The sequence below is a fragment of the Vipera ursinii genome, assembly GCF_947247035.1.
Source record: "Vipera ursinii genome assembly, chromosome: Z".
Taxonomy (NCBI): domain Eukaryota; kingdom Metazoa; phylum Chordata; class Lepidosauria; order Squamata; family Viperidae; genus Vipera; species Vipera ursinii.
The window spans coordinates 123,957,652-123,983,633 of NC_139517.1; the positions used below are offsets into that span (position 1 = coordinate 123,957,652).

Below are 25,982 nucleotides of genomic sequence, written 5' to 3' on the forward strand. Positions count from 1 at the left end.
ACTACAGCTGCAACATCAGCCACTTTAAACCCCTCCAAACCACACAATAAGCAAACTGACACCCACTATAAAAACATGGCACCACCACAAACACGAAGCCGAACAAAAGCAGCACAACTCACCAGCTCAGGTCTAAGGCTGGCAGCTGAGACCAGCCCATCCACTCAAAACACACCCCTACCCAATCAGAACACACCCACCATTCAAAACACACTCCCACCCAATCAGAACACACTTACTCCCCCACCCAATCAGAGCACACCTCCACCCACAGAACACACCCCCTCTGGCAGTTTAAAAAAGAGGAACAAACAGCCACATGCTTCTCCCAGAAGAAGGAAGCAGAAGCCACTAGCCTGATGATGACGGATGGGATTCCGTCGAAACGTCGCCCCTACACCTTTAGTTCTACGCGGGGAAAAACCCGAATAACCAAAGATCCACATACGAACACCCGCAAAAACCTTTTTAAATCTATGAAATGAAAACACAGCACTGTGTTGGTAGCTTCTTAAAAACTTTCTATATTCACCTTGGTCATCAAATTTCGATACGATTGATACATCTCGCTCTCTGTTTATATAGGTTATACTGATTAAACTTACAAGTTCCTTTTGATATTTATCGGGTGGTGAATAAAACATTGTTTCATCTTCTCCATAGGTTTTAGATTTTGTGTTTTTGTGTTTCTTCTTTCTCTTAAATTTTCTTTTTCCTTTTTTATTTTCAGATTCTTCACTTGGTATTTCCAAGTTTTGATTTGATAATGCAAGGAGACTTTGTGACACTAGTTCCTGAAACATGTAAGAGGAGTAGTAGTGATAAGTAAAAGGAATACTGGTATTGTAAAAGCTGATATGCAGCAAAAGAAATAAAAATACACAGATGCCTCAGCAGATATATCAGTATTTGGATGATCTTAGGAGGTAAGCAAGGTCAATACTAGTTAATACTACACATGAATAACACACACACACACACACACAGAGAGAGAGAGAGAGAGAGAGAGAGAGAGAGAGGGGTGGACACATGCATATGTAATACACACACACACACATATATATGCTGCATGTGTGTATGTGTGTGTATATACGCACACACACACAGCATGTGTATTACATATACATGTGTCTATCTATCTATCTATATGCTGCGTATGTGTGTGTGTATATATATATATGTACACACACATACGCAGCATATATGTGTGTGTGTGTGTGTGTGTGTGTGTGTATTATTCATACATACACACACAGACCACTCTCTCCTCTCCACTTGTCCATCTTTTGTTATCATCATACTGATGTATTCTTGGAGGGGATTTTTTTTATTGTTTATTTTATACTTCCATTATTTTATTTATCACACACACACACACACACACACACACACACACACACACACACAGAAAATTCAAGGTGCTGGTGATGACCTATAAAGCCCTAAATGGCTGGGGTCCGGGATATTTGAGGGAACACCTCCTGCTAGCATCAAGTTCCCTTCGTCCAGTGCGCTCACACAGGGAGGGTCTTCTCAGGGTGCCGCCGGTAAAAGATTGCCAACGGATAACACCCAGGGGGAGGGCCTTCTCAGTGGGTGCGCCTGCCCTCTGGAACCAGCTGCCCGTGGAGCTTAGGACTGCCCCCAACCTTCGTTCATTCTGCCAGGACCTGAAGAACTGGCTCTTTGAGCTCTCCGGCCCACGCTGAGAATTTTTAACTGGGGTTTTTATTTTAAGGGATAATTTAATCTTTTTAAATTGTTTTTTAACTTTTGTATTTTGTATTGCTTGATTTTAAATACCCTGTAAACTGCCCTGAGTCCTTCGGGAAAGGACGGTATATAAATCAAATAAAATTAAATTAAAATTAAATTAAATCATTCAGCATGACACTAATATTACAGGTAGTCCTTCACTCATCACCGTTCATTTAACGATCACTCAAAATTACAACAGCAAATAGTGACTTATAATCATTTTTCACCCCTAAGGACCATTGCAGCATTCCCATGGTCATGTGATCAAATTTCAGACACTTGGACAATTGACTCATTTTATGACATTTACAGTGTCCCCGGGTCATGTGATCCCCTTTTGTGACCTTCTGACAAGCAAAGTCAATGGGGAAGCCAGATGTACTTAACAACAGTGTTACTAACTTAACAACTGCAATCATCATCATCTCTGCCACTTTCTGACATGCAAAGTCAATGGGGAAGCCAGATTCACTTAACAACTGTGACAAGAAAGGTCGTAAAATAGAGCAAAACTCACTTAACTGTCTCTCTTAGCAAGAAAAATTTTGGGCTAAATTTTGGTCATAGGTCAAGGACTACCTGTAAACATACACACACACAGTATCACCCAATATGACACTAATGTTATTTACATGACTTCTATCATTTTAAAATATTAAGACAGAAAATGTTGATTAAATAATTTTACCATGGTCCCCACCAGATTAATTGATTCTAATTTCCATATCTGCCATTGAACAAATTTTCAGCAATTATTATTTTTTTCGTGATATGTTGTGTTACAGAGGTTTTGTTTTTAAAGGAAGAGTTGTGAATTATTAAGAATACCTTCTTAATTTCATTGCTCAACTATTTTGATTTTCTTCATTTGTATCGATGTTTGTATTTAATATATATTGATGCTTTATGCTGAATAATGCTCTAAAATGAATAGCTATCTATTCTGTGTACAAACTTTTAATATTTCCACCCAAAAGTCCAGCACATATTTATTTTCAGCATATTTTTTCATTGAAATATTTTGGTACTTATTTTATACAGTTGTTGATTTTATTTAATTATTTATATTTTGCCTCCTTTTCCCAAATTCTGCATTCTGATATTACAAGAATAATTATATTTATTTATTTAATATATTTGTGTAGCTGCCCATTACACATAATGACTTTGAGCAGCTTAAAAACACAAAGCAACAATATAAGAAATTTAAAAGTACAAAATAACCAAAAATATGACACGAAGAAGCCTATGGAGAATATTCTCTTAATCAAGAATTTGGCAACAATTAATGATGCATTTCCTTCCTGTTCTCATGTCTGCAATAGATTCCTTCAGTAGTATAGAGATTTGCAGTCCTAAATGTTATTTACAAACCTTTTGTTTTCCCAGCACTTTTTTTGCTTCCTGAAGTAACATCTCCCTTGCTTTTGTCTGTGCTAGAGTTGCTTTATTTTGCTCTTCGTAGGCCATTGAGACAACAGCCAGGATTAAATTAAAAAGATAGAACGAACACAGAAAGATGACGATGAAAAAAAAAACGCTGTAAGATTTTCCAGATGTTCTGATAACCTGTAAATACAAAATCAGTGAACCTCGTTTTCTCTGCGATCCCAAAACAAATATATTAAATCAACAAGGCACATATTGTAAACATTTCAAAGAAGTAAATTTGTTAATTTGACGTTGTAAAGTTCATATTGTGTCTTATGGTCAAACTAATGAATTGTGGTACCGTATATACTTGAGTATAAGCCGACTCGAGTATAAGCCGAGACCCCCAATTTCACCCCCAAAAACTGGAAAAAGTTGGTGACTTGAGTATAAGCCGATCCGCCGTTCTGCAAGCCTCCGCTTCGTTCAGGCTGCTTCGTTCCACAGCGGAAAGAAGCAGGCAGGCAGGGGGCGGAGGAACGGAGACCCGGCGACATTTGGGGAGGTTTGGGCGCCTCTCCAAATATCCCCAAACGTCGCCGGGTCTCCGTTCCTCTGTGCCCTGCCTGCCTGCTTCTTTCCACAGCGGAAAGAAGCAGGGAGGCAGGGGGCGGAGGAACGGAGACCCGGCGACGTTTGGGGAGGTTTGGGCGCCTCTCCAAATATCCCCAAACGTCGCCGGGTCTCCGTTCCTCTGTGCCCTGCCTGCCTGCTTCTTTCCACAGCGGAAAGAAAGCTCCAAAGCCTCGGCCGCGCACAAGTCCTCAGTAAGTTTTTTTGTTGACTGGAGTATAAGCCGAAGTGGAATTTTTCAGCCCAAAAAGTGGGCTGAAAAATTCGGCTTATACTCAAGTATATACGGTATATTTGGATAATGATTTTTATACCGTTGATATTAGACAATAATTTAACGCAACCCACAGCATTCAAGTAGGATATGAAGCAAATGCATTATCCCAGGAAATAATGTGTTCCTCATTCTGTTTTGCACATTTCTTATCTTTAGTTATCTGGAAAGCGTACTTGTCTGTAGAGAAGTTCCCAGCTGTCCTGCGTCATCAGTCGAAATAATGACAGAAACGCCCATCCCAAGTGATCAAAACTGGTATATCCAAAATCAGGATTCTCTTTACACTTCACACAAACACTGTTCAAGGGACATTCCGTTTTACTAATAACAGACCAAAGATTACACTAGTGTTAGTTTTCATGTGAAAAAAAAAAGATTTTTTGCCATAACTATGGAGATTCTTGGTCATCCAGATCAAGGTTGTCCCAAAGGTGCTTTTTCAGGAGGCAGCTGGCCTTTCTTGTTTTTCTTTGAAGACGTTTTTCTTCTCATCCAAGAAGCTTCTTCAGCTCTGACTGGAGGGTGGGGAATGGAAGGACTTATACATCTCCAAGAGGGCTCCACACCCATTTGCACCACTCAGGTGACCCTGAGGACACAGACAAACATCCAAGTGGCCTCAATGACTCTCTAAAAGAAGGCAAACGGCCAGCGGTCTGCAAGGAATATAAATCCTTCCATTCCCCACCATCCAGTCAGAGCTGAAGAAGCTTCTTGGATGAGAAGCAAAATGTCTTCAAAGAAAAACAAGGAAGTTCAGTTGGCCTCTTTACAAAGCACCTTTGGGACTGATGGACTTTGTAATACTTGAAACATGCTTTTTGTAATACTGGCTAACTGACATGGATTTTCTTTTCTTTTAAATTTACTGGTTCAAATGTATTGCTAATAATTTGCCATAAGCCTTAACCTTCAAGAAAAGCCTCCCCTTTAGCGACCAGGACTGGCAGGAAAGCATTCAATACCTTGTAGATAAGTTTCATTTTCACCTCTTTTCAAGCATCCATGAACAAAGAAAATATTCAAGCCCAACTTTGGGAAGCATTGAGAACGTAAGTTATCCATACCCATTTTAATGTTTTTCCTTTGCAAATGTTTCTTTTAGTTTTATTCAGAATACAATGCTTTTTTTTCCCTATTGCTATGCTCAAATATTATTGGATGCTTAAATGCTTGTGTTGTCCCTGGACAGAAGATTCTTTCTAAACCAATCAGCTTTTGCTTTGAAGTTCCTTGTTATGCTAACTATAAAAGCAAATGTAAACCATTTTTCCAGGTTCCTCCATTTCATAGGGAGACCCCACTTTATCAGAGTACTGTAATAAGTTGCTTTAAATGATCTTCTGACTCCATTTGCTTATTGTAAGTAAATGCCAGTTTTGAGGGGGGGGAAACATTGTATATTATGGTCACGTAATTGTGGGACATTACAAATGTTTGCAAATATGGACCAGTTACTGACTGCCCAAAATGTGATCCTGTGACCATGGTGTGTGTGTGTGTGTGTGTGTGTGTGTGTGTGTGTGTGTGTGTGTGTGGCAGGAGCAACACTGGAACTTCAAATCCAGTTGAAAGTAACCTGGGGAAATCTGTCATAAATTCAACTGTCACCAAGTGACTAGTTGTAAATTGAGGACAACCTATAATAATTTTGAATGTTCATTTTTTTTAACCTACTGAATATCCTTTTATTCCAAAAAAAAAGCAAATGCCAGTGCTGCAAATGCTGTGATACAAACTCTGTTTTTTCTTGTATGAGCTGACTTAAAATTTATAGAACAATACGTCATAGTTTTACAGCATGAAACCTCTGGCAGAGTAAAGCTCTTTTATGAGATGTCACCAGTCTGCTACAGCCTTTTCCAGGAATATTGCATGCGTCTTCTTCATATTTACTTCCCGAAACTTAAAGAATAGACAACCAGTTTGGTTTACTGATTAAGGCACCAGGTTAGAAAGAGGGAGATGGTGAGTTCTAGTCCCGTCTTAGCCATGGGTGACTTTGGACCAGTCATTCTCTCAGCCCAAGCCACCTTAAAGGGTTGTTGTTTTCGGAAAATAGGGGGAGGAACGTCTGTCGGATATGTTTGCCGCCTTAAGTTATTTGTAAAAATAATAAAGGCGGGATACAAATAAATAAATAAATAAATAAATAGCCTTTGCCTTCTGCTTGCATAGTGGCACCTTGGTACTCATTGCTAATTGGTTCTGGGAGGTCCAAAAATGAGGAGTACAAAATAATTTTTCCCCATAAGGAATAATACAGTGAGTCATAAGGCAGCTGACACGGACAATTTCTACTTTGCGTGTGAGTGCCAAATAAAACAATGAGCACTGGGACGAAATTTCCATGTCAAAATGTGTTGAGTACCAAATTTGATGAGTTTCAAAGCAGTTGACTACCTGTAGTCACAATTTTTCTCTCAATTATCACCAGACAGTCACATAAATTTCCTGCTCCATTAGAGGGCAAGGATTAGTCCAGCTCAATTTGCTGTCTGAAACAAGAGATAAATGATTGCCCTTTAAGAACCCAATTGCAAGCACACTCTTGTTCCTGAGGAGAAGAGAACAGCTTAGGAAGGCCATGACAGGCTGATCTCTCAATTCTCCAACAGCCTCTGAGGCACTTGAAGATCTCCTTTGGTCTCACAGCCACACTGACTCATCCTTACCTCAAAGTTAAAAAGGCCCAGCATTTTAAGAGTATTCATCCTTTTAAAAGAAGGAAGATTACATGGAATCTTGCCCTCATCCATTACTGTAGCCTCAAATATTCTGAAAACAATTCTATTTTACAGTTAAAATGTTTTGAGAAAAAAAGTACGTACTTAGGATCTGGGCTAAATCCACAAAGCAATGGCTTAGAAGGGTCACTGAAATTGGTGCCATAAATTTCTGGGGAGAAAAAGGGAATTATTTAAAAGATCATCCTATCCTGATATGCATAGTTAAAACCATCCATTGGATAACTTCGGTATAAAGAATAATTTATTAATCTGCAAATTAGCACTGGCTAAAAAAAAATATCCTTATTTAGAATCTGGGATGGGTTGGGTTGATAGGGTAAGAGAGAAGAAAGAACAATAGTAGCCAGAAAAACAAAAGGCAAGATAAGAGGAAAATAATATAATTGGAAGCATTTCTGGGGGGAAAAACAGACTGATGATATTTCAGAAGACTGCTCCTCTCAAAAGAAAAGAAAAATATTTATTGTAGATTCACAATAGAAATGGCAGCCTAACTTTTACATGAAACAGGAACATGCAGGTAAGAGGAGCTATAACTTCCCCCTTATCTATGTTTGATTTGTTGATAACTTTTATCATATATGTCCCCAAACTCAATTCCAGAAGTGTTTCATAAGAAAAATGGAATAATTTGGAGCAGTATATTAAGTTAACATAAGACACATGAGGAAACCTGAACATATTATTTTAAGCCTTCTCTGGCACTTCCTATATGAAATCAGTAAAAAAAAAATTATGTCCAGTGAGTGAAAAGTTCAATGGTTATATCAGGTCTGCTTGTGAATGTGTAAAATTTCTGAGATAAAGATAACCCACAACATATGATTGTAATGGGACTGACCCAACGCAGTTGTATGTTGCAATGGTCATAAAACAGGCTGGTCATGAAACCAACTCTGTTTCAAAACTTTTTTGTGGCAGTCATTAAGCAAATAACTGTGGTTGTTAAGTGAATCCACAGTTAAACAAATGCCACAGTTTTAAACAAAACAATTCACTATAGGTGCAGTTTTGCCCAAAACTGGAAGTGCCAGTTTTCAGCAAAACCGTTGTAAAACATGGTCACGTGACCTTGGATGCTGCCGTAAATGCACCCATACCGCCAATCAAATTAAATTCAGTCATGTGACCATGGAAGAGGCTTGACTCTAGAAACTTTAAATCCAGATCCTAAGTCCCCTTTTTCAGATTGGTCGTAACCTCAAAGTCGCTAAGCAACAGGTCGTAAGTCAAGGACTACCTGTAAAGGCTTCCTTCAGGAGTTTCCAATATTCTTGAATTGGGGGAAATCACATTCACAATCTTGAGAGTACTCTCACAAAATCAGGGGTGTGCATGGAGAGGCCAAAAAGTCAAGATAGCATTCACAACCACACGATTTAAGACCTCCCTTTTGTACACGTGCAAATTGTTACATATACGAAAAAGACAGTGTGTTTTGACAGAGTGGTTGCAGCTGCCATCTTGACTTTCTTTTTAGGTCCTCCATGGATGCCGCTGCCCAAAAAAATGATCAACGTGGCTTTAAAGTAAAAGTAAAGGTTCCCCCGCACATGCGTGCTAGTCGTTTCCGACTCTAGGGGCCGGTGCTCATCTCCGTTTCAAAGCCGAAGAGCCAGCGCTTGTCCAAGGACGTCTCCGTGGTCATGTGGCCGGCATGACTAGACGCCAAAGGGGCACAGAACGCTGTTACCTTCCCACCGTAGTGGTCCCTATTTTTCTACTTGCATTTTTACGTGCTTTCGAACTGCTAGGTTGGCAGAAGCTGGGACGAGTAACAGGCGCTCCATGGATGCCGCTGCCCAAAAAAAAAGATTAACGTGGCTTTGCCCAGGCACAAATCATAGATCTGTAGAGAGCAAACTTCAACTTCTTCTTTCTCTAATTCCAGGGCCTATTTCTTTACTTTGCTTTGATTTGGGGGGGGGGGAATAGGCAGGACAAATGCTTCTGAATTAAGCCCTGAATTGGAGTCACCTTCTTGTTTTCATTATCTTTAATGCCCAAAGGGGGTCCATGATAATGCAAAACTTTAGGAAATGGTGCTTTGTAACAACTCCTAATCCCAGACAGAAATAAATCCACCGAAAAGAAAACTTGTGTTTCATTTTACGCAAAGCACAATTTCATGGCAACTTTTATGGACCACGATATGGAGACAAACATACTTAGCAAAATAGATGTGATCCAAATACAAGAAATAAGGAGCATAAGATCTTATTTCTAACTCCCAAATGATAAGATCTGTACAAGCTTGGAATAAGTTCTATCATGGTTTCTCCACCTCCCGTACAGATCTGACTTAAGAAAAAGGTACGTAGAGTGAGAAAGAGTGAGGGGAAACCCCCCCCCCAAGATTGCCTTGACAACACCACGGTTCTAGGATTTAACGATTTTACATTTTTTTTAATTTGCAACACTTTTAGTTAACTGTTTAGCACATGGTTCACAAATAAATGGTGTTAATACAGTCATTAATAGAATAAATGGTTTAAAACAGGCAGGACACAGAGCTTACCAAAAGAGAGGAACTTATACATTACCTGCATCCTTCATTAAACAGTCAGTTTTGTTCTTGATGAGGTTTTCAGGAAGACCCAAACAGGGAACACAATTATATCTTAAGTTACCCATGAAGAGCTGAAGACCAACCAGTGCAAAAACAGCCAGGAAGAAAACCGTCAGCAACATCACATTTGCAAGTTTTTTCACCGACTGAAGAAGGGAAGATATAATGACTTTCAGCCCTATAGCAGAGGAAGCATCAACATTATTATGTTTCTGAGTCCTACAAAAATCTAGGATTAGAAACGGACACCTAATATCGTTAAAAAGGTACGACAAAGAATGCTATTCATGAACATTCCTGAACTCAGAAAGCTCAGAATGCCCCAGCAGCTGTTGATACAATTCAACAGAGGAATTATTGAGTCTGTCATTTGTACTTTTATAACTGGCCGCACGGCAACCAAACAGGACAGATAGTTAGGGCTGCAGAAAAAACAATCGCAACCAGCCTGCCTTCCACTGAGGACCGTTATACTGCACGAACCAGAAAGAGGGCTGAGAAAATATCTACAGACGCCTCACATCCTGGACATATAAAGTGTTTCAACTTCTTCCCTCACGAGGATGCTACAGAGCATTGCATGCTAAAACAACTAGACACAAAGACAATTTTTTTGTGTCCGTTTGTGCCATCCCTCTGCTCAACACCTGATTCCCACAGTCTAAGTCTTATGTCCAAGTATATTTACCCATGTAGTGTGGCTGTATTACTATTGTCTTTGTCATCTGTTCCACTACCGTCTCATATTGGTGTCATTATGTTTATTATTATTTTGATATGATGATTATTACTTCATTGTTTTGCATGTACACTGAGAGCTTATTTCTTATGTGTCTATCACACATCCAACAAATCTATTCTATTCTATTCTATTCCATTCCATTCCATTCCATTCCATTCCATTCCATTCCATTCCATTCTATTCTATTCTATTCTATTCTATTCTATTCTATTCTATTCTATTCTATTCTATTCTATTCTATTCTATTCTATTCTCTTATTCTATTCCATATTTTCTATTCTATTCTATTCTATTCTATTCTATTCTATTCTATTCTATTCTATTCTATACTATTCTATTCTATTCTATTCTATTCTATTCTATTCTATTCTATTCTATTCTATTCTATTCTATTCTATTCTATTCTCTTACTATTCCATATATTCCATTCCATTCCATTCTATTCTATTTCTATTCTATTCTTTGTATTCTATTCTTATTCTATTCCATATTTTCTATTCTATTCTATTCTATTCTATTCTATTCTATTCTATTCTATTCTATTCTATTCTATTCTATTCTATTCTATTATTCCTATTCTATTCTCTTACTATTCCATATATTCCATTCCATTCCATTGTATTCTATTCTATTCTATTTCTATTCTATTCTTTGTATTCTATTCTCTTATTCTATTCTATTCTATTCTATTATTCTATTCCATATTTTCTATTCTATTCTATTCTATTCTATTCTATTCTATTCTATTCTATTCCATTCTATTCTCTTATTCTATTCTATTCTATTCTATTCTATTCTATTCTATTCTATTCTATTCTATTCTATTCTATTCTATTCTATTCTATTCTATTCTATTCTAGCCTAGCCTAGCCTAGCCTATCATATCCTATCCATTCCATTCCACTCCATCTCTATGAGATTAAAAACTACAGTAGATAAGTAAAGAAGACTAAAACTCATTCATGAAGCTGCATAGAGAACCTGTGTGTTTGTGTGTGTGTTTGTGTGTCTGTGTGTACAATAAATAAATAAAGTATCCGGGGTTTTTTATGTCCTTCACAGCACCATTCGGGAACAAATGGGAAATGGAAAAGAATCAGATATTACCTTTAATTTATGGAAGAAAAGTGGCATGTAAATGTTATGGATAAAACAATAATAAATAAATAATAGCCTTAGAAAAGTGATCTGGAAGTGTGGCTGAGAATTATGGTAATACTGGGATAATATTGGGAACACTGGTAAAGGGGAGGGCACCTCTGAATGTAACTGGAGCATAGCATCCACAGTATGCACAGGTGGTCCTCAACTTACAACCAGTTGTTTAACAGCAAAAAATGCCCATTTGCGAAAGTGGATTTAGACTTACAATCATGAGATTTGCTTCAACTTACAATCATAACAATGTACAACCAGAATTCCAATCCCAACCGTGGTTATAATAAGTCGAGGACTACTATATATTAGTTTTCTTGTTAAGATTCAGATTTGAGTTAGCTCTCTTTAACCTCCTGGTGCCTCTTTAAAGTCCATTTAAGCAGGATATGCTTTGGACCACTGAATTCATACTAATTCTTTTCTTTTTTCACGGCATTATCATTGCCAAGATTTGAAATTGGGGGGTTCAATTCCAGCTTTCCCAGAACAACAGAAATTTTATCAGGTAGAAATACAGCAGGTTAGCTCTGTGTTAAAGTGGACCAGTTCATTTTTACATAAAGTTTTATGATTACTTTGATATTTGTTCCTGTAATGCAGTATTTTAAATCCTTAACAGGCAGGCAGTTTCTAAATTTTGTCTATAAGCAATAAAAACTGCTACTTACCTGGAATTACAGAAACGGCCTTTAGAGTTCTCAGTATCCTGAAAATTCGGAGAGCTGAAATGCTGCCAAATTTTTGACTGAAAGCTACATATCTGCATAAAGATACAGCTAATATTGTAATATAATACTTCGCAGAGTTGCTATGAGTTGAACAGCATAGAAATTTAATAAATTAGTATGGCAAGTTGGCAAAGTCCATCAAATGATTAGATTAGATTTGGCATGTTTATCCACCTATTAAGTCCATCCCAAGGACTCTGAGATAGGCAGATGTTTTCCAGTTATATGTGCATTCCTGCCAGCATCATCCTATCGGCTACTGAAATGTGTGAATTTGGATCACAAAGACCACAAGGGTCTTTGTGATCCAAAGGTCCCCACTGCAATTGTTTTGGTAGCAGAATCTGGGAATAACTTTGGCGGCTGATGTTAATCCACCCAGACAAGGTTGGACTGGGTGAATGTATGAAAATACTCAGGGCAGAAAAGCTGCAAATGCCCCTATTAAATGAGAGGGGAAATTGTAGTTCTTTGTTGCATTGTATAGTTTAGAGAGCCAGTTTGGTCTATTGGCTAAAACACCAGGCTAGAAACTGGGAGACAGTGAATTCTAGTCCCGCCTTAGGCATGAAAAACAGTTGGGTGACTTTGGGTCAATTTGCAGGGGACTGTGAGTTTTAGTCCTGCCTTAGGCATGATAGTAGCTGGGTGACATGGGGCCAGTCCCCCTCTCTCAACCCAATCTACCTCACAGGGTTGTTGTTGTGGGGAAGAAAAGGAAGAGGAAGGCATGATAGATATATTCATTCACTTGAGTTGTTTAATAAGGGTGGGTTATAAATAATAAACAAGTAAATGGAAGCAGAATGCTCCAGGGTTGACATCTAGCTGGAAGGAAAGTGATTGAAGACTTTGTAATCAAATCATTACAAGGAAGACATTACAGTATAAACAATGCTGATGGATAAATTAACCTGTGAAATTCAATACACAAGATGGGGTGCATAATGGTAATTAATTTGGTTGGCTTTAAAAGAGAACAGGTCTATCAAGAGCTCTTGGCCTTGAAGACTCAAGTACAGGTAGTCCTTGACTTACAACAGTTCATTTGGTGACTGTTCAAAGTTACAATGTCATTGAAAAAAGGGACTTACGGCCATTTTTCACACTTATGACTGTTGCAGCATCCCCGTGGTCATGTGATCAAAACTCAGGTGCTTGGCAACTGGTTCATATTTGTGAATGCTCAATGTTGGACTAAGATGGGCCATGGCCAGATTCAGTAGACTTACATTCTTAAGGACAACAATCTGAACTTCTTCTGTAAGTGCTATATAAAGGGATAGCATTATTTCATCCATATTATTTATTGGGAATACGTTTTAGAATATAGAACATAGAATAATAAAGAGTTGGAAGGGACCTTGGAGGTCTTCTAGTACAACTCCCTCCTCACGCAGAAGACCCTATACTATTCCAGAAGGGGCTGTCCAATCTCTTCTTGAAAGTCTCCAGTGATGGAGCACCTAGAACTTCTGAAGGGAAGCTTGGTTGATTGCTCTAATCGTTACCAATTTTTTCCTTAGTTCTAGGTTGGCTCTCTCCTTGATAAGTTTCATCTGTTGTTTCTTGTCTTGCTTTTGGAGAATAGCTTGACCGCCTCGTCTTCGTGGCAGTCCCTCAGAATTTGGAAGACTGCTATGATGTCTCCCTAGTCCTTATTTTCATTACACTAGACCAGGGGTCAGCAACCTGAAACAGTGAGAGCCACTCGGAACCGGTTCCCTCACAAAAGGAAAAACTGAGAGCCGCAAAAAACGTGTGCGCATGCGCATACATGCATGCATGTGCAGAACAGGGTTTGACTGAAGAGTGGAGACAAGGCGAGATATGCCCCTACCCTGCTTATTTGAATTGATTGGTTGAACTTTTTTAGTCCCACCTTTTTTTTTTTAGACTGCACATGGCAGAGGACTGGGAGCCGCAGGAGACGGCTGAAAGAGCCGCATGCAGCTCCAGAGCCGCGGGTTGCAGACCTGTGCACTAGACATACCTAATTCCTGCAACCATTCTTCATATGTTTTAACCTCCAGTCTCCTAATCATTTTTGTTGCTCTTCTCTGCATTCTGTCCAAAGAGTCTTTTTTATATTGTAGTGACCAGAACTGGATGCAATATTCCAAGTGTGGACTTACTAAGGCTTTGTAAAGGGGTACTGGAAATTCATGTGATCTTGATTTTATCCCTCTATTAATGCTAAGATTTCGCTTGGTGAAGGTGGAAGCACTGAAGAGCATAAAGCTTACCTCAGATTATTTTAGTTTATGTATTTAAGGCACTACAGTCATACACCTCAGACTTCAAACCTTCTTCAGCATTTTTAAACATGTATTTCCACCTCTGTGTTTTGATTGTTCACAGTCCTGGCCAACTCCCTCCTGCAGGCCAATGGGAAGGCACAAAAATGGCCACCTATGTCTCTGTTCTTCCTTGCCTGATTTGCTTATGCAGCAACAGAAAACAGAACATAAAATTATATTATTAAATATATTAAACAAAAGCGCTACAAGGGAGAGTAGTGGCAAAGTCATCCCAAATATGCTTTTTCATGAGGCAACTCACCGCCTCCTGGTGACTGGTCCAAAGTCACCCAGCCGACTTTCACGCCTAAGGCAGGACTAGAACTCACCGCCTCCTGGTGATTAGTCCAAAGTCACCCAGCTGGCTTTCATGCCTAAGGCAGGACTAGAACTCACCGCCTCCTGGTGATTGGTCCAAAGTCACCCAGCCGGCTTTCATGCCTAAGGCAGGACTAGAACCAGGGCTTTTTTTGTCATAGAACGCTCAGAACGGAGTTCCGGCACCTTTTTTGGATGGAACCTTGTAGGGTAGGCAAGGCGGGTTGTATGACATGTGTGAGTTCCGGCACCTTTTTTTATATAAAAAAGCACTGACTAGAACTCACCGCCTCCTGGTGATTGGTCCACCCAGCCGGCTTTCATGCCTAAGGCAGGATACTGAATTTCTTCTCAGTACCTTAATCACCAGACCAAACTGACTCTTCGTTCCCATTTCCCCAGCAATAAATCTCCATTCATTAATAAATCTCAATGGCTCTCTGTGTCACTTTTGTTTCTCTTTACCGGTGGCCCTTGAGTTACAACCCTTTGTTTAGTGACCTTTCAAAGACATTGAAAAAGTGAGGTGGCCATTATTTACACTTATGATCATTGCAGCATGCCCATGGTTGTGATCAAAATTCAGATGCTTGACAACTGGTTCATATTTATGGTGGTTGCCATGTGTTGGGGTCATGTGATCACATTTTGCAATCTTCTGACAAGCAAAGTCAATGGGGAAGCCAGATTCACTTAACAACTGTGTTACTAACTTAAGAACTGCAGTGATTCACTTAACAACTGTGGCGAGAAAGGTTGTAAAATGGGGTAAAAACTCACTTAACGACTGTCTCACTTAGCATCAGAAATTTTGGGTTCAATTGCCGAGGACTATCTGTATTTCCTTCTATTTCAATGGTAAGGAATTATAGGTAAAATTTTTACAGGGGAGCTGGAGAAGTTAGAGACAAAATATATTGTTTAATTTTATCATTACTATCTTATTTCATACCATTAACATCTGTCTCTTGTCTATGTTCAGTTTCGCCTTCTCAAATAAAATCCAGAGATAGGAGTTTTAAGAGCACTTGTGAGATAAGTAACCATGTAAATTGAATAAATAAAGCAAATAAGCTATTTATTTCCAAAATGGTAGGCTGATTACTACATGCTTAAAAGTAACCCTTAGACCAGAAACTCCCTCTCACTAAAAACTAAGGAGAGTTTGAGCTTATCTATCTCTACAGGGGTTTCAACCAGCAAAGAAACTTACGTCATAATTAAAACAAAAAAATCCAAAACATTCCAAGGATCTCGCAGATAAGTGAATTCATTACAAACAAATCCTCGTGCTACCACTTTGACTACGAACTCCGCTGTATAAATGCTTGTGAAAATAATTCTGAAAAGGAAAGCAGCAAAAAAAAGCCATTAGAAATAGGAAAAAAGGATATTCAGCTGATAGTATAGAATATTTCAGTATTACTATTGGCAGCAGGAGGGTTGGTGGTCTTTGAGTAACTGTTTTCAGTAACAAGGAGAGTCTCTGATTAATGTTTCTTCTTCTTTGAAATAACAAAGCAAAAAACAAACAAACCCCGGTTTCTGGTAAGTATTGGTTCAGACCAGCCAGAGGTCTGTGCAAAAGTATGAACTTTAATCACCTGAACACTCACCGTGGGAAACACACCTTATGAATATGCAATTGGTCATTAACAAGATCATGCTAAGAATCAGGGGATGCTATGAACTGTTACATGCTACATATATAGTTACTGAGCATGCTAATTAGATGCTTGATAACTCAAATGATGCTAGCCAATTGGAGAACACAATCCAACTCCAATATGGTTGAACTGTTTATAAAGCTATTTTTTTCTCTTTTAAGGAGCCTTTAACCTTGTATCCCCGAGAGACATGCCTTTTAGGTAAAGGTAAAGGTTCCCCCGCACATGCGTGCTAGTCGTTTCCGACTCTAGGGGCCGGTGCTCATCTCCGTTTCAAAGCCGAAGAGCCAGCGCTTGTCCGAGGACGTCTCCATGGTCATGTGGCCGGCATGACTAGACGCCAAAGGCGCACGGAACACTGTTACCTTCCCACCGGAGTGGTCCCTATTTTTCTACTTGAATTTTTTACGTGCTTTCGAACTGCTAGGTTGGCAGAAGCTGGGACAAGTAACAGGCGCTCACTCTGCTACGCGGCACTCGGGATTCGACCCGCCAAACTGCCGACCTTCTGATCGACAAGCTCAGCGTCCTAACCCACTGAGCCAACGCCTTTTACTTATGTATAAATAGATATTAATCTACCTTTCTGGTTCAGATCCTATTTGGGCAAAAGCATATCAGGTTAAGAAACTTGCCTTGGTTTATGTTACTAGTTGTTGCAAAATATCTGCCTAATCCTCAAAGAGGGGAAACGTTCCCAAAAATAACAGAATGTAGAATTAGCTGGGGAATGAAGCCTTTTACTATGAGAACAATACTAAGAACTCTCAGCAATTGATGTGTTTAGTGACTGCAAACAAAGTACTTTTTGCTACTCTTAACACAAAATATCATGTCATTTTATATATACCGTATATACTTGAGTATAAGCCGAATTTTTCAGCCCACTTTTTGGGCTGAAAAATTCCACTTCGGCTTATACTCCAGTCAACAAAAAAACTTACCGAGGACTTGTGCGCGGCCGAGGCTTTGGTGCTTCCGGGATCGCGCGCACCTCTCCCAAGCCACCGCCATCCGGAGACCTGCCGAAGTTTGGGGAGGTTTGGGGAAGTGCGCGCGCACCTCCCCAAACCTCCCCAAACGTCGGCAGGTCTCCGGACCTCCGCGCCTTGCCTGCCTGCTTCTTTCCGCAGCGGAAAGAAGCAGGCAGGCAGGGCGCGGAGGAACGGAGACCTGCCAATGTTTGGGGAGGTTTGGGCGCCTCCCCAAACCTCCCCAAACGTCGTCAGGTCTCCGTTCCTCCTGCCGACGTTTGGGGAGGTTTGGGCGCCTCCCCAAACCTCCCCAAACGTCGTCAGGTCTCCGTTCCTCCGCGCAGACCTGCCGACGTTTGGGGAGGTTTGGGCGCCTCCCCAAACCTCCCCAAACTTCGGCAGGTCTCCGTTCCTCCGCGCAGACCTGCCGACGTTTGGGGAGGTTTGGGCGCCTCCCCAAACCTCCCCAAACGTCGGCAGGTCTCCGTTCCTCCTGCCGACGTTTGGGGAGGTTTGGGCGCCTCCCCAAACCTCCCCAAACTTCGGCAGGTCTCCGTTCCTCCGCGCAGACCTGCCGACGTTTGGGGAGGTTTGGGCGCCTCCCCAAACCTCCCCAAACGTCGGCAGGTCTCCGTTCCTCCTGCCGACGTTTGGGGAGGTTTGGGCGCCTCCCCAAACCTCCCCAAACGTCGGCAGGTCTCCGTTCCTCCGCGCAGACCTGCCGACGTTTGGGGAGGTTTGGGCGCCTCCCCAAACCTCGGCAGGTCTCCGTTCCTCCTGCCGATGTTTGGGGAGGTTTGGGCGCCTCCCCAAACCTCCCCAAACGTCGGCAGGTCTCCGTTCCTCCGCGCAGACCTGCCGACATTTGGGGAGGTTTGGGCGTCTCCCCAAACCTCCCCAAACGTCGGCAGGTCTACGTTCCTCCGCGCAGACCTGCCGACGTTTGGGGAGGTTTGGGCGCCTCCCCAAACCTCCCCAAATGTCGGCAGGTCTCCGTTCCTCCGCGCAGACCTGCCGACGTTTGGGGAGGTTTGGGCGCCTCCCCAAACCTCCCCAAACGTCGGCAAGTCTCCGTTCCTCCTGCCGACGTTTGGGGAGGTTTGGGCGCCTCCTTGGCTACGGAGTTGATCTGTGCTGGGTGGTGGTGTGAGAGTGCGTTCAGATAGCGGTTTGTGTGTGTTTTTTTATGGTATGACTTCCTCACACACCTCAATAGCCTACACCCCAAAATACAATTCACTATGGAAACAGAAGCTAACAATCAACTCCCCTTCCTTGATGTCTTAGTCTACAAGAAATCCAACGGCTCCCTAGGACACACTATCTACCATAAAAAAACACACACAAACCGCTATCTGAACGCACTCTCACACCACCACCCAGCACAGATCAACTCCGTAGCCAAGACACTCATCTCCAGAACAAAACACCTAGCTGATGAACAACACCAAAAAACCGAACTACACACTCTCACTAATGTACTAACAGCCAATGGATTCCAAAGAAAAACGATTACCAACTTAATCCGAAGAGAGACACCCACAAAAACCCAAGACAGAGAACAAGAAAATGGCAAAGCCCTCCTCCCATACTTAAAAGGGACCACAGACAGAATCAGTAAGGTCCTCCAAAAACACAACATCAAAACAGCATTCTACACAGACAGAAAAATATCCACCATCCTAAGAAACCCCAAGGACATAATTGGCTTAGAAAACCAAGGAGTATACGAAATCCCATGCACCACCTGCCCCACCACATACATCGGACAGACCAACAGAAGAATAAGTGCACGCATTGAAGAGCACAAAAACTCACTCAGAAAAGGAGAACAAACTTCATCCCTGGTCCAACACTTTGAAGCCACGGGACATGAAATTGATTTTAAAAAAAACCAAAACTATTGCCAAAATTGAACATTTTAACAACAGAATAATCAGAGAAGCCATTGAGATAGAAAAACGCCCCCACAGCATAAACAAACGAGATGATACCTCTCGCCTACCAACCATTTGGAAACCCGCCTTGATTGACAGACGAGTCCCAACCACCAAGAATGATAGACCCAAACTCATGATAGCACCACATGACATCACCACCACACAACCATTCAAAAAGCAAATCCGAACCCACAATGATAACGAGGCACAACCACAAAACAGAAACCTAACTACAGCTGCAACATCAGCCACTTTAAACCCCTCCAAACCACACAATAAGCAAACTGACACCCACTATAAAAACATGGCACCACCACAAACACGAAGCCGAACAAAAGCAGCACAACTCACCAGCTCAGGTCTAAGGCTGGCAGCTGAGACCAGCCCATCCACTCAAAACACACCCCCACCCAATCAGAACACACCCACCATTCAAAACACACTCCCACCCAATCAGAACACACTTACTCCCCCACCTAATCAGAGCACACCACCCACAGAACACACCCCCTCTGGCAGTTTAAAAAAGAGGAACAAACAGCCACATGCTTCTCCCAGAAGAAGGAAGCAGAAGCCACCAGCCTGATGATGACGGATGGAACACCATATATATATATATATATATATATATATATATATATATATATAAGCAGGACAGTTTTCATTGCAGCCTGCCTCCATATAGTTGTCTGGAGTTCTGCAACTCAGATTTGGTAGCCCTAGCAAAATAAAAATCAAGCAAAAGAACAAACTCTATGAAAGTGGTTTCCAAAGTATGGTCTCAAGATCTCTAGTGATCCCCAAGATCACTTCAGGGGGTCCGCAAAGAGAAATAAATATATGATTTTTTTTTCAGAATAACAAGAGTTGGATGGGAGCTTGGAGGTCTTCTAGCGCAGACATGTCAAACACAAGGCCCGGGGGGCAGATCCAGCCCCTGAAGTGGTTTTATGTGGCCCGCGAAGCCATACTGGAAACAGTGAGGGAACGGCCCCCACTGCCTTGGCCCAGAGACCCTCCTCCTGCCAGAGACCCTCAGATCTGTCCCACTCCTGCCCAGGCCCCCATAGGCACCCTTGATGCGAAGGATGTAGAGCTGGCCACGCCCACCCAGTAGGACATACGCACTCTAGCCACGCCCACCCAGTAGGCCACACCCACCCAGGCCACACCCACCCAGCCCCCTGAGGGCAACCACAATGCTGATGCGGCCCTCAATGAAATTGAGTTTGACACCCCTGTTCTAGTCCAACCCCACCCCCATATTATTACAGACAAATGGTTATCCAATCTCTTCTTGTGTTGGAGCACCCACAACTTCTGCAGGCAAGTCGTTCCACTGATTAATTGTTCTCCTATATAGGAAATTTCTTCCTAGTTCTAGATTGGGTCTCTCCTTGATTAGTCTCCATCCACTGCTTCTTGTCCGGCCTTCAGGACAAGAAGCAATTTTTGTTTTCCATTATAGTTTCAATTACAGCAAGCATCAATAGACATAACTTATATAAACCAAAGTTCCTGGGGACCTCGGTCCTTTTTAAGAATCCTGAAACCCAAATGTTTGAGAACCACTGCTGAATGATGACATTACAAAGTAAGATGGTGTCAAACTTCTTATTATTAACATTCTCCAGTCTGAAGCACATTGCTCGCTAAATGAGTTCAAAATAAGACCCACTGATGAGATGTGATTCTCATTTTACAATTTACCTAATTAAACTTGCAGATAGTGCTTAAATCTGATAAAGATACAATCAGGTCCATAAAGTTATTAGAAAGAATCGGTTGGATGAGAAGCAAAATGTTTTCAAAGAAAGTCATGTTCTTTTGAAAAGCACCTTTGGGGCAACCATGATTTGGATGGTTGAGGATCTCTATAGACAGAAAAAATATGCTTAATTCACTTAATAGGAAATAACTGATGGGCTAGCAGAGAGTCAGAGTCACCTGATCATTGGGATTATTGTATATAAATATAATAAATAAAAATCAGGGGTGTGAGGAGGCCAAAGGCCATGACTGCATAAACAAATCCCAAGTTCTTTTTAACATGTGTACATGTTAAACATGTGTACAGTGCATGGGGCTTTGATTGTCCAAATCCTGATGACAACTTGACTTTTATGATTCACCCCATGGATATCCATGAGGAATAGTGTGATTAAAGGAAGACTTTTCAGAATGCTTTAGAAGCAGCAAGCAAGGCATTACAAATGATTCTGAATAGTCTTCAGACAGGAAAGAAGAGGTCAAGAACCATCATTAAATAAAGTTTCATCCAGGTAGTTTGAGGCAGGAGGAAGCTGCACGTTCCAGATCAAAATCGGAGGGGTTTTTTTTTCCATCAGCAAGGAAAAACGTTAAAATAACTTCTCAAATATATTTAATAGATGTTGTGTAGTGGGTCCGACGCAAGGAAGAGACGCCAGCCCCCTCCAATAAAGAGACATTCAGCTCTTTATTGGAGGAGGTAGCGTACTGGGAAATGAGGGTTACCTGGCCTCCTTAAATACCTGGCCAGGTAAGCGGACAGCCAATGGGGTTGGCCCTAGGTTTCCCGCCGAAACTGGGTTTCCCGCCAAAGCCGTTCAGGCCAACGCCCCCTGGTGGTTGTTGCTATGCAGGTGCCTGCATGCATAACAATAGAGAACCAAGAAGAACATAACAGGAGCTGCAGAAGCTCTGGTTAGAAAGGATTGTGGGGAAAGTTCAGTCAGCTTGCTGGAAATATATTAAGGTTAGTATCTGCTATGCTATCTTCCATTCGCACCCTTCAGAATTTGGACTGGTTTTCTGAACTGTTTTTGATTTAGCACTGCTGCTTGTGTTATGTTGCTGTGTCAAGTCCATTAGTTCCATTAATTATTGCTTGGGGGGGGAGGGGAAATATGAAAGTTTAGAAAATACTTACTCAGTACTGTTGCCATCAGTTGGAGGACTGTTTAAAGCCATAAAAACACAGTTGACGAGAACCACACATGTTATAAATGCAATAAACAAAGTAAACAATGTTAAGGAAACGGTCTTCCTTGTAAAAAGAAAAAACAACACACACTTGTACGTTCAATTATCTGTTAATACGGCAAAAAGTGGTTGTTTTACAATTGTATTCTTAAATTAAAGGAAGCGTTTCAAAAAAACAACAACAGAGCAATGCAGTTATTCTACTTAATCCTCCTCTGTTATGACCCTCAGTCAGGAGTGGGATTCAGCCGGTTCGCACCATTTCGGAAGAACCGGTAGCTAATTTTTTTTGTTGCCCAGGCCCAGAACGGACTTCTGGAAGAGGCATCCACACAGAGAACCGGTTGTTCACCTGTCTGAATCCCACCCCTACCCTCCGTCCTATTTGACATTGATCAGAGCAGAGTTCCATATTCGGCTCTTAAGAACGAAAACTTCACTCAAGCTTTCCATCTTAACTACCCTACTCGAAATAACTCTAATGGATATGCCTACCTTTTACTCAATGCTTCCGTTTTGTGAGAGATTTGGGGACTATATCACAAATTTATAGGGTGAATTTATTATTATTATTATTATTATTATTATTATTATTATTAAATTTGTATACCGCCCTTCTCCCGAAGGACTCAGGGCGGTGAACAGGGCATATATAAATAGAAGATACAAAAATTAAAAGAGAGTTAAACAATTGCCCAGATAAAAACAGTAACAATATAAAAACCCATTAAAAAACCCTAACATCCCCCATCAGGCCAGGCCAGCTTGTTCAAATAAATGGGTCTTCAAGTCGCGTCGGAAGGAGCGAAGGTCCGGTGCCGTCCAGAGCTCAACCGGCAACCGATTCCCTAGCTCCGGGGCGCCCACAGAGAAGGCCCTCCCCCTGGGGGCCACCAGCCGACATTCTCTGACCGGAGGCACCCTGAGGAGGCCCTCTCTGTGGGAACGCACAGGGCGGAGGGAAGTTGACGCCGGCAGCAGGTGGTCCCCGAGGTACTCCGGACCCATGCCATGTAAGAACTTAAAGACCATAACCAAAACCTTGAATCTCACCCGGAAGACATTTATATACTACATTAAGGCCAGTGCCAAAGCATCTCAAAGCACTTTCCATTTCCACCATTTTATGAATTCAGTTTCCTAGGTAACTTATATAACCCAATAATCAACGTTGAAGGTGGCTTCATTATAAACCCAACCCACCTGATTTTGATCATCCTGAGAACCAAGGAACCCAAGTGTTTGGATATTGTTTGGAATGAACAGGACATGGGAATCCAATCAAAAATGATACGAAGTTGCTGGGCTCACAAAATATCTTTTTTCCAAATTTAATAAAACCTAGTTATTGCCATGACTGTTGCTGACCAGCATGATGTTTTGTACGACTGATTTCACCATTATTGGGATTCATCAGGTATAAGTAGTCTCCCTATGCTGAAATATTAGGGTCTGATCATATGGAGTCCACATGAAGTCAACAGCAACTATAGGTAGTTCTCAGCTTACAACCATTCATTAAGTGACTGTTAAGGTTAAGATCCTCTTTAATAGGATACAGCTTAGTCTTATTCAAACAAGTTGAAAAAAGTATATTTATTCATACATTAATTGCCTCAGAGGTAACAAATTACTACAGGCATTTTGTCACACAGAACTAAAGGTTGAATACCCAGGCCCTCACTACACATAGTCCTTGACTTAAACAACCATTCGTTTAATGACTCTTTGACATTACAACAGCACTGAAAAAAGTGACTTATGATCGTTTTTTATAGTTAACAACCATTGCAGCTTCCCCATGGTCACATGATCAAAATGGCAACTGACTTGTATTTAGGATGGTTGCAATGTCCAGGGGTCTCTGGCATAGACTATTATTAAAAAGAGCCTTGGTGGAGCAGTGGGCTAATGCCTCCTTAAGTGACACCAGCTGCCTGCAATTAGCGCAGGCTCGAGTCCCACCAGGCTCAAGGTTGACTCAGCCTTCCATCCTTCCGAGGTAGGTAAAATGAGGACCCAGATTGTGGGGGGCAATTAAGCTGACTTTGTAATAATGCCGCTTGGGGTGTGTGTGAAAGCCCTAATAAGCAGGCATATACATAGAATGAAGGCTACTGCTAAGCTTGTAAGCCGCCCTGAGTCTTCGGAGAAGGGCGGGATACAAATGGAATTAAAAAAAAATAGGAAAGCCAGAGTGACTTAACAACCATGTTACTAACTTAACAACTGCAGCAATTCACTTAACAACTGTGGCAAGAAAGGTTGCAAAATGGGGCAAAACCAGTGCTGGGATTCAAATAGGTGAACAATCAGTTCTCTGTGTGGATGCCGCTTCCAGAAGTCTATTCTGGGCCTGGGCAACCAAAAAATAGCTACCGGTTCTGCAGAAGTGGTGCGAACCGGCTGAATCCCACCACTAGATAAAACTCACTTAACAACTGTCTCATTTACTGCTGGTTCCAGGCAGTAATATCTGCTTCTTTGAAGGAGGGTATCTTCCCTGCCGCCTTGAAGGAGGCGGTGGTGAGACCCCTCCTCAAGAAGCCTGCCCTGGACCCGGCTGTTTAACTACCGTCCGGTCTCCAACCTCTACTTTTTGGCAAAGGTTGTTGAGAGTGTGGTGGCGCATCAGCTTCCTCTGTTCCTGGAGGAAACTGATTATCTTGACCCGTACCAATCAGGTTTCAGGCCCGGGTACAGCACGGAGATGGCATTGGTCGCACTGGTGAATGATCTCTGGCGGGCTCGGGACAGGGGATGTTCCTCTGTCCTGGTCCTATTAGATCTCTCAGCGGCTTTTGATACCATCGACCATGGTATCCTACTGCGGCGTATCAGGGGCTGGGAGTGGGAGGCACTGTTTTGCAGTGGTTCTCCTCCTACCTCCTGGGCCACTCGCAGTCGGTGTTGACGGGTGGGCAGAGGTCCGCCCCGAGATCTCTCGTTTGTGGAGTCCATCAGGGGTCGGTCCTCTCTCCCCTCCTGTTCAACATCTACATGAAACCGCTGGGCGAGCTCATTCGTGGTTTCGGGGTGGGGTATCATCAGTACGCTGATGATACCTAACTTTTTCTTTCCACCCCGAACCAACCCAGTGATACACTCGACGTGATGTCCCATTGCCTGGAGGCGGTCCAGGTTTGGATGGGGAGAAACAGGCTTCGTCTCAATCCTGCCAAGACTGAGTGGCTGTGCATACCAGCATCTCGGGTTAACCAGGTTGTTCCACCACTAATGATGGGGGGTGAGGTGTTACCCCCCGTCGATAGGGCTCGCAACTTGGGCGTCCTCTTGGATTCACAGCTCAATTTCAGTATATGTGCTGCCGAAGCGAGCACATCACAGCTCAATTTCGAAGACCATATAGGAGCCGTGACCAGGGGGGCTTTTGCCCAGCTTCATCTGGTGCGCCAGTTGCGGCCCTATCTGGACCGAGATGCCCTACGCAGTCACCCATGCGCTCGTGACCTCCCGGCTAGACTACTGCAACGCTCTCTACATGGGGCTGCCCTTGAGGACCACGCGGAGGCTTCAACTGGTGCAGAATGTAGCCGCGCGAGTGTTTATGGCAGTTTCCCGATACTCCCGTGTAACACCTCTTCTCCGTGAGCTGCATTGGCTTCCGGTTGCCCTCTGGGTGAGATTCAAGGTGCTGGTAATGACCTATAAAGCTCTAAATGTCTTGGGTCCGGATTATCTAAGGGAACACCTGCTGCCAGCATCAACTTCCCATCGTTCTGTGCACTCCCACAGGGAGGGTCTTCTCAGGGTGCCGGCGGTTAAGGAGTGCCGGCGCGTGATCCCCAGGGGGAGGGCATTCTCTGTGGGCG

At 42.1% G+C, this 25,982-nt stretch overlaps 1 protein-coding gene across 1 annotated transcript in view; it reads right to left on the reverse strand.

The window, feature by feature from the left end:
• Window positions 1–25,982, reverse strand: part of LOC310650224 (sodium channel protein type 5 subunit alpha-like) — a gene marked incomplete at both ends in the record, with an annotated part of 84,522 nt that overhangs the window by 55,016 nt on the left and 3,524 nt on the right. The window contains 8 exon segments of the mRNA XM_083379057.1: window positions 606–794; window positions 3,133–3,327; window positions 4,213–4,360; window positions 6,871–6,937; window positions 9,333–9,536; window positions 11,927–12,018; window positions 15,818–15,946; window positions 22,097–22,188. Of these exon segments, the coding sequence (XP_083235183.1) occupies window positions 606–794; window positions 3,133–3,327; window positions 4,213–4,360; window positions 6,871–6,937; window positions 9,333–9,536; window positions 11,927–12,018; window positions 15,818–15,946; window positions 22,097–22,188 (1,116 nt within the window).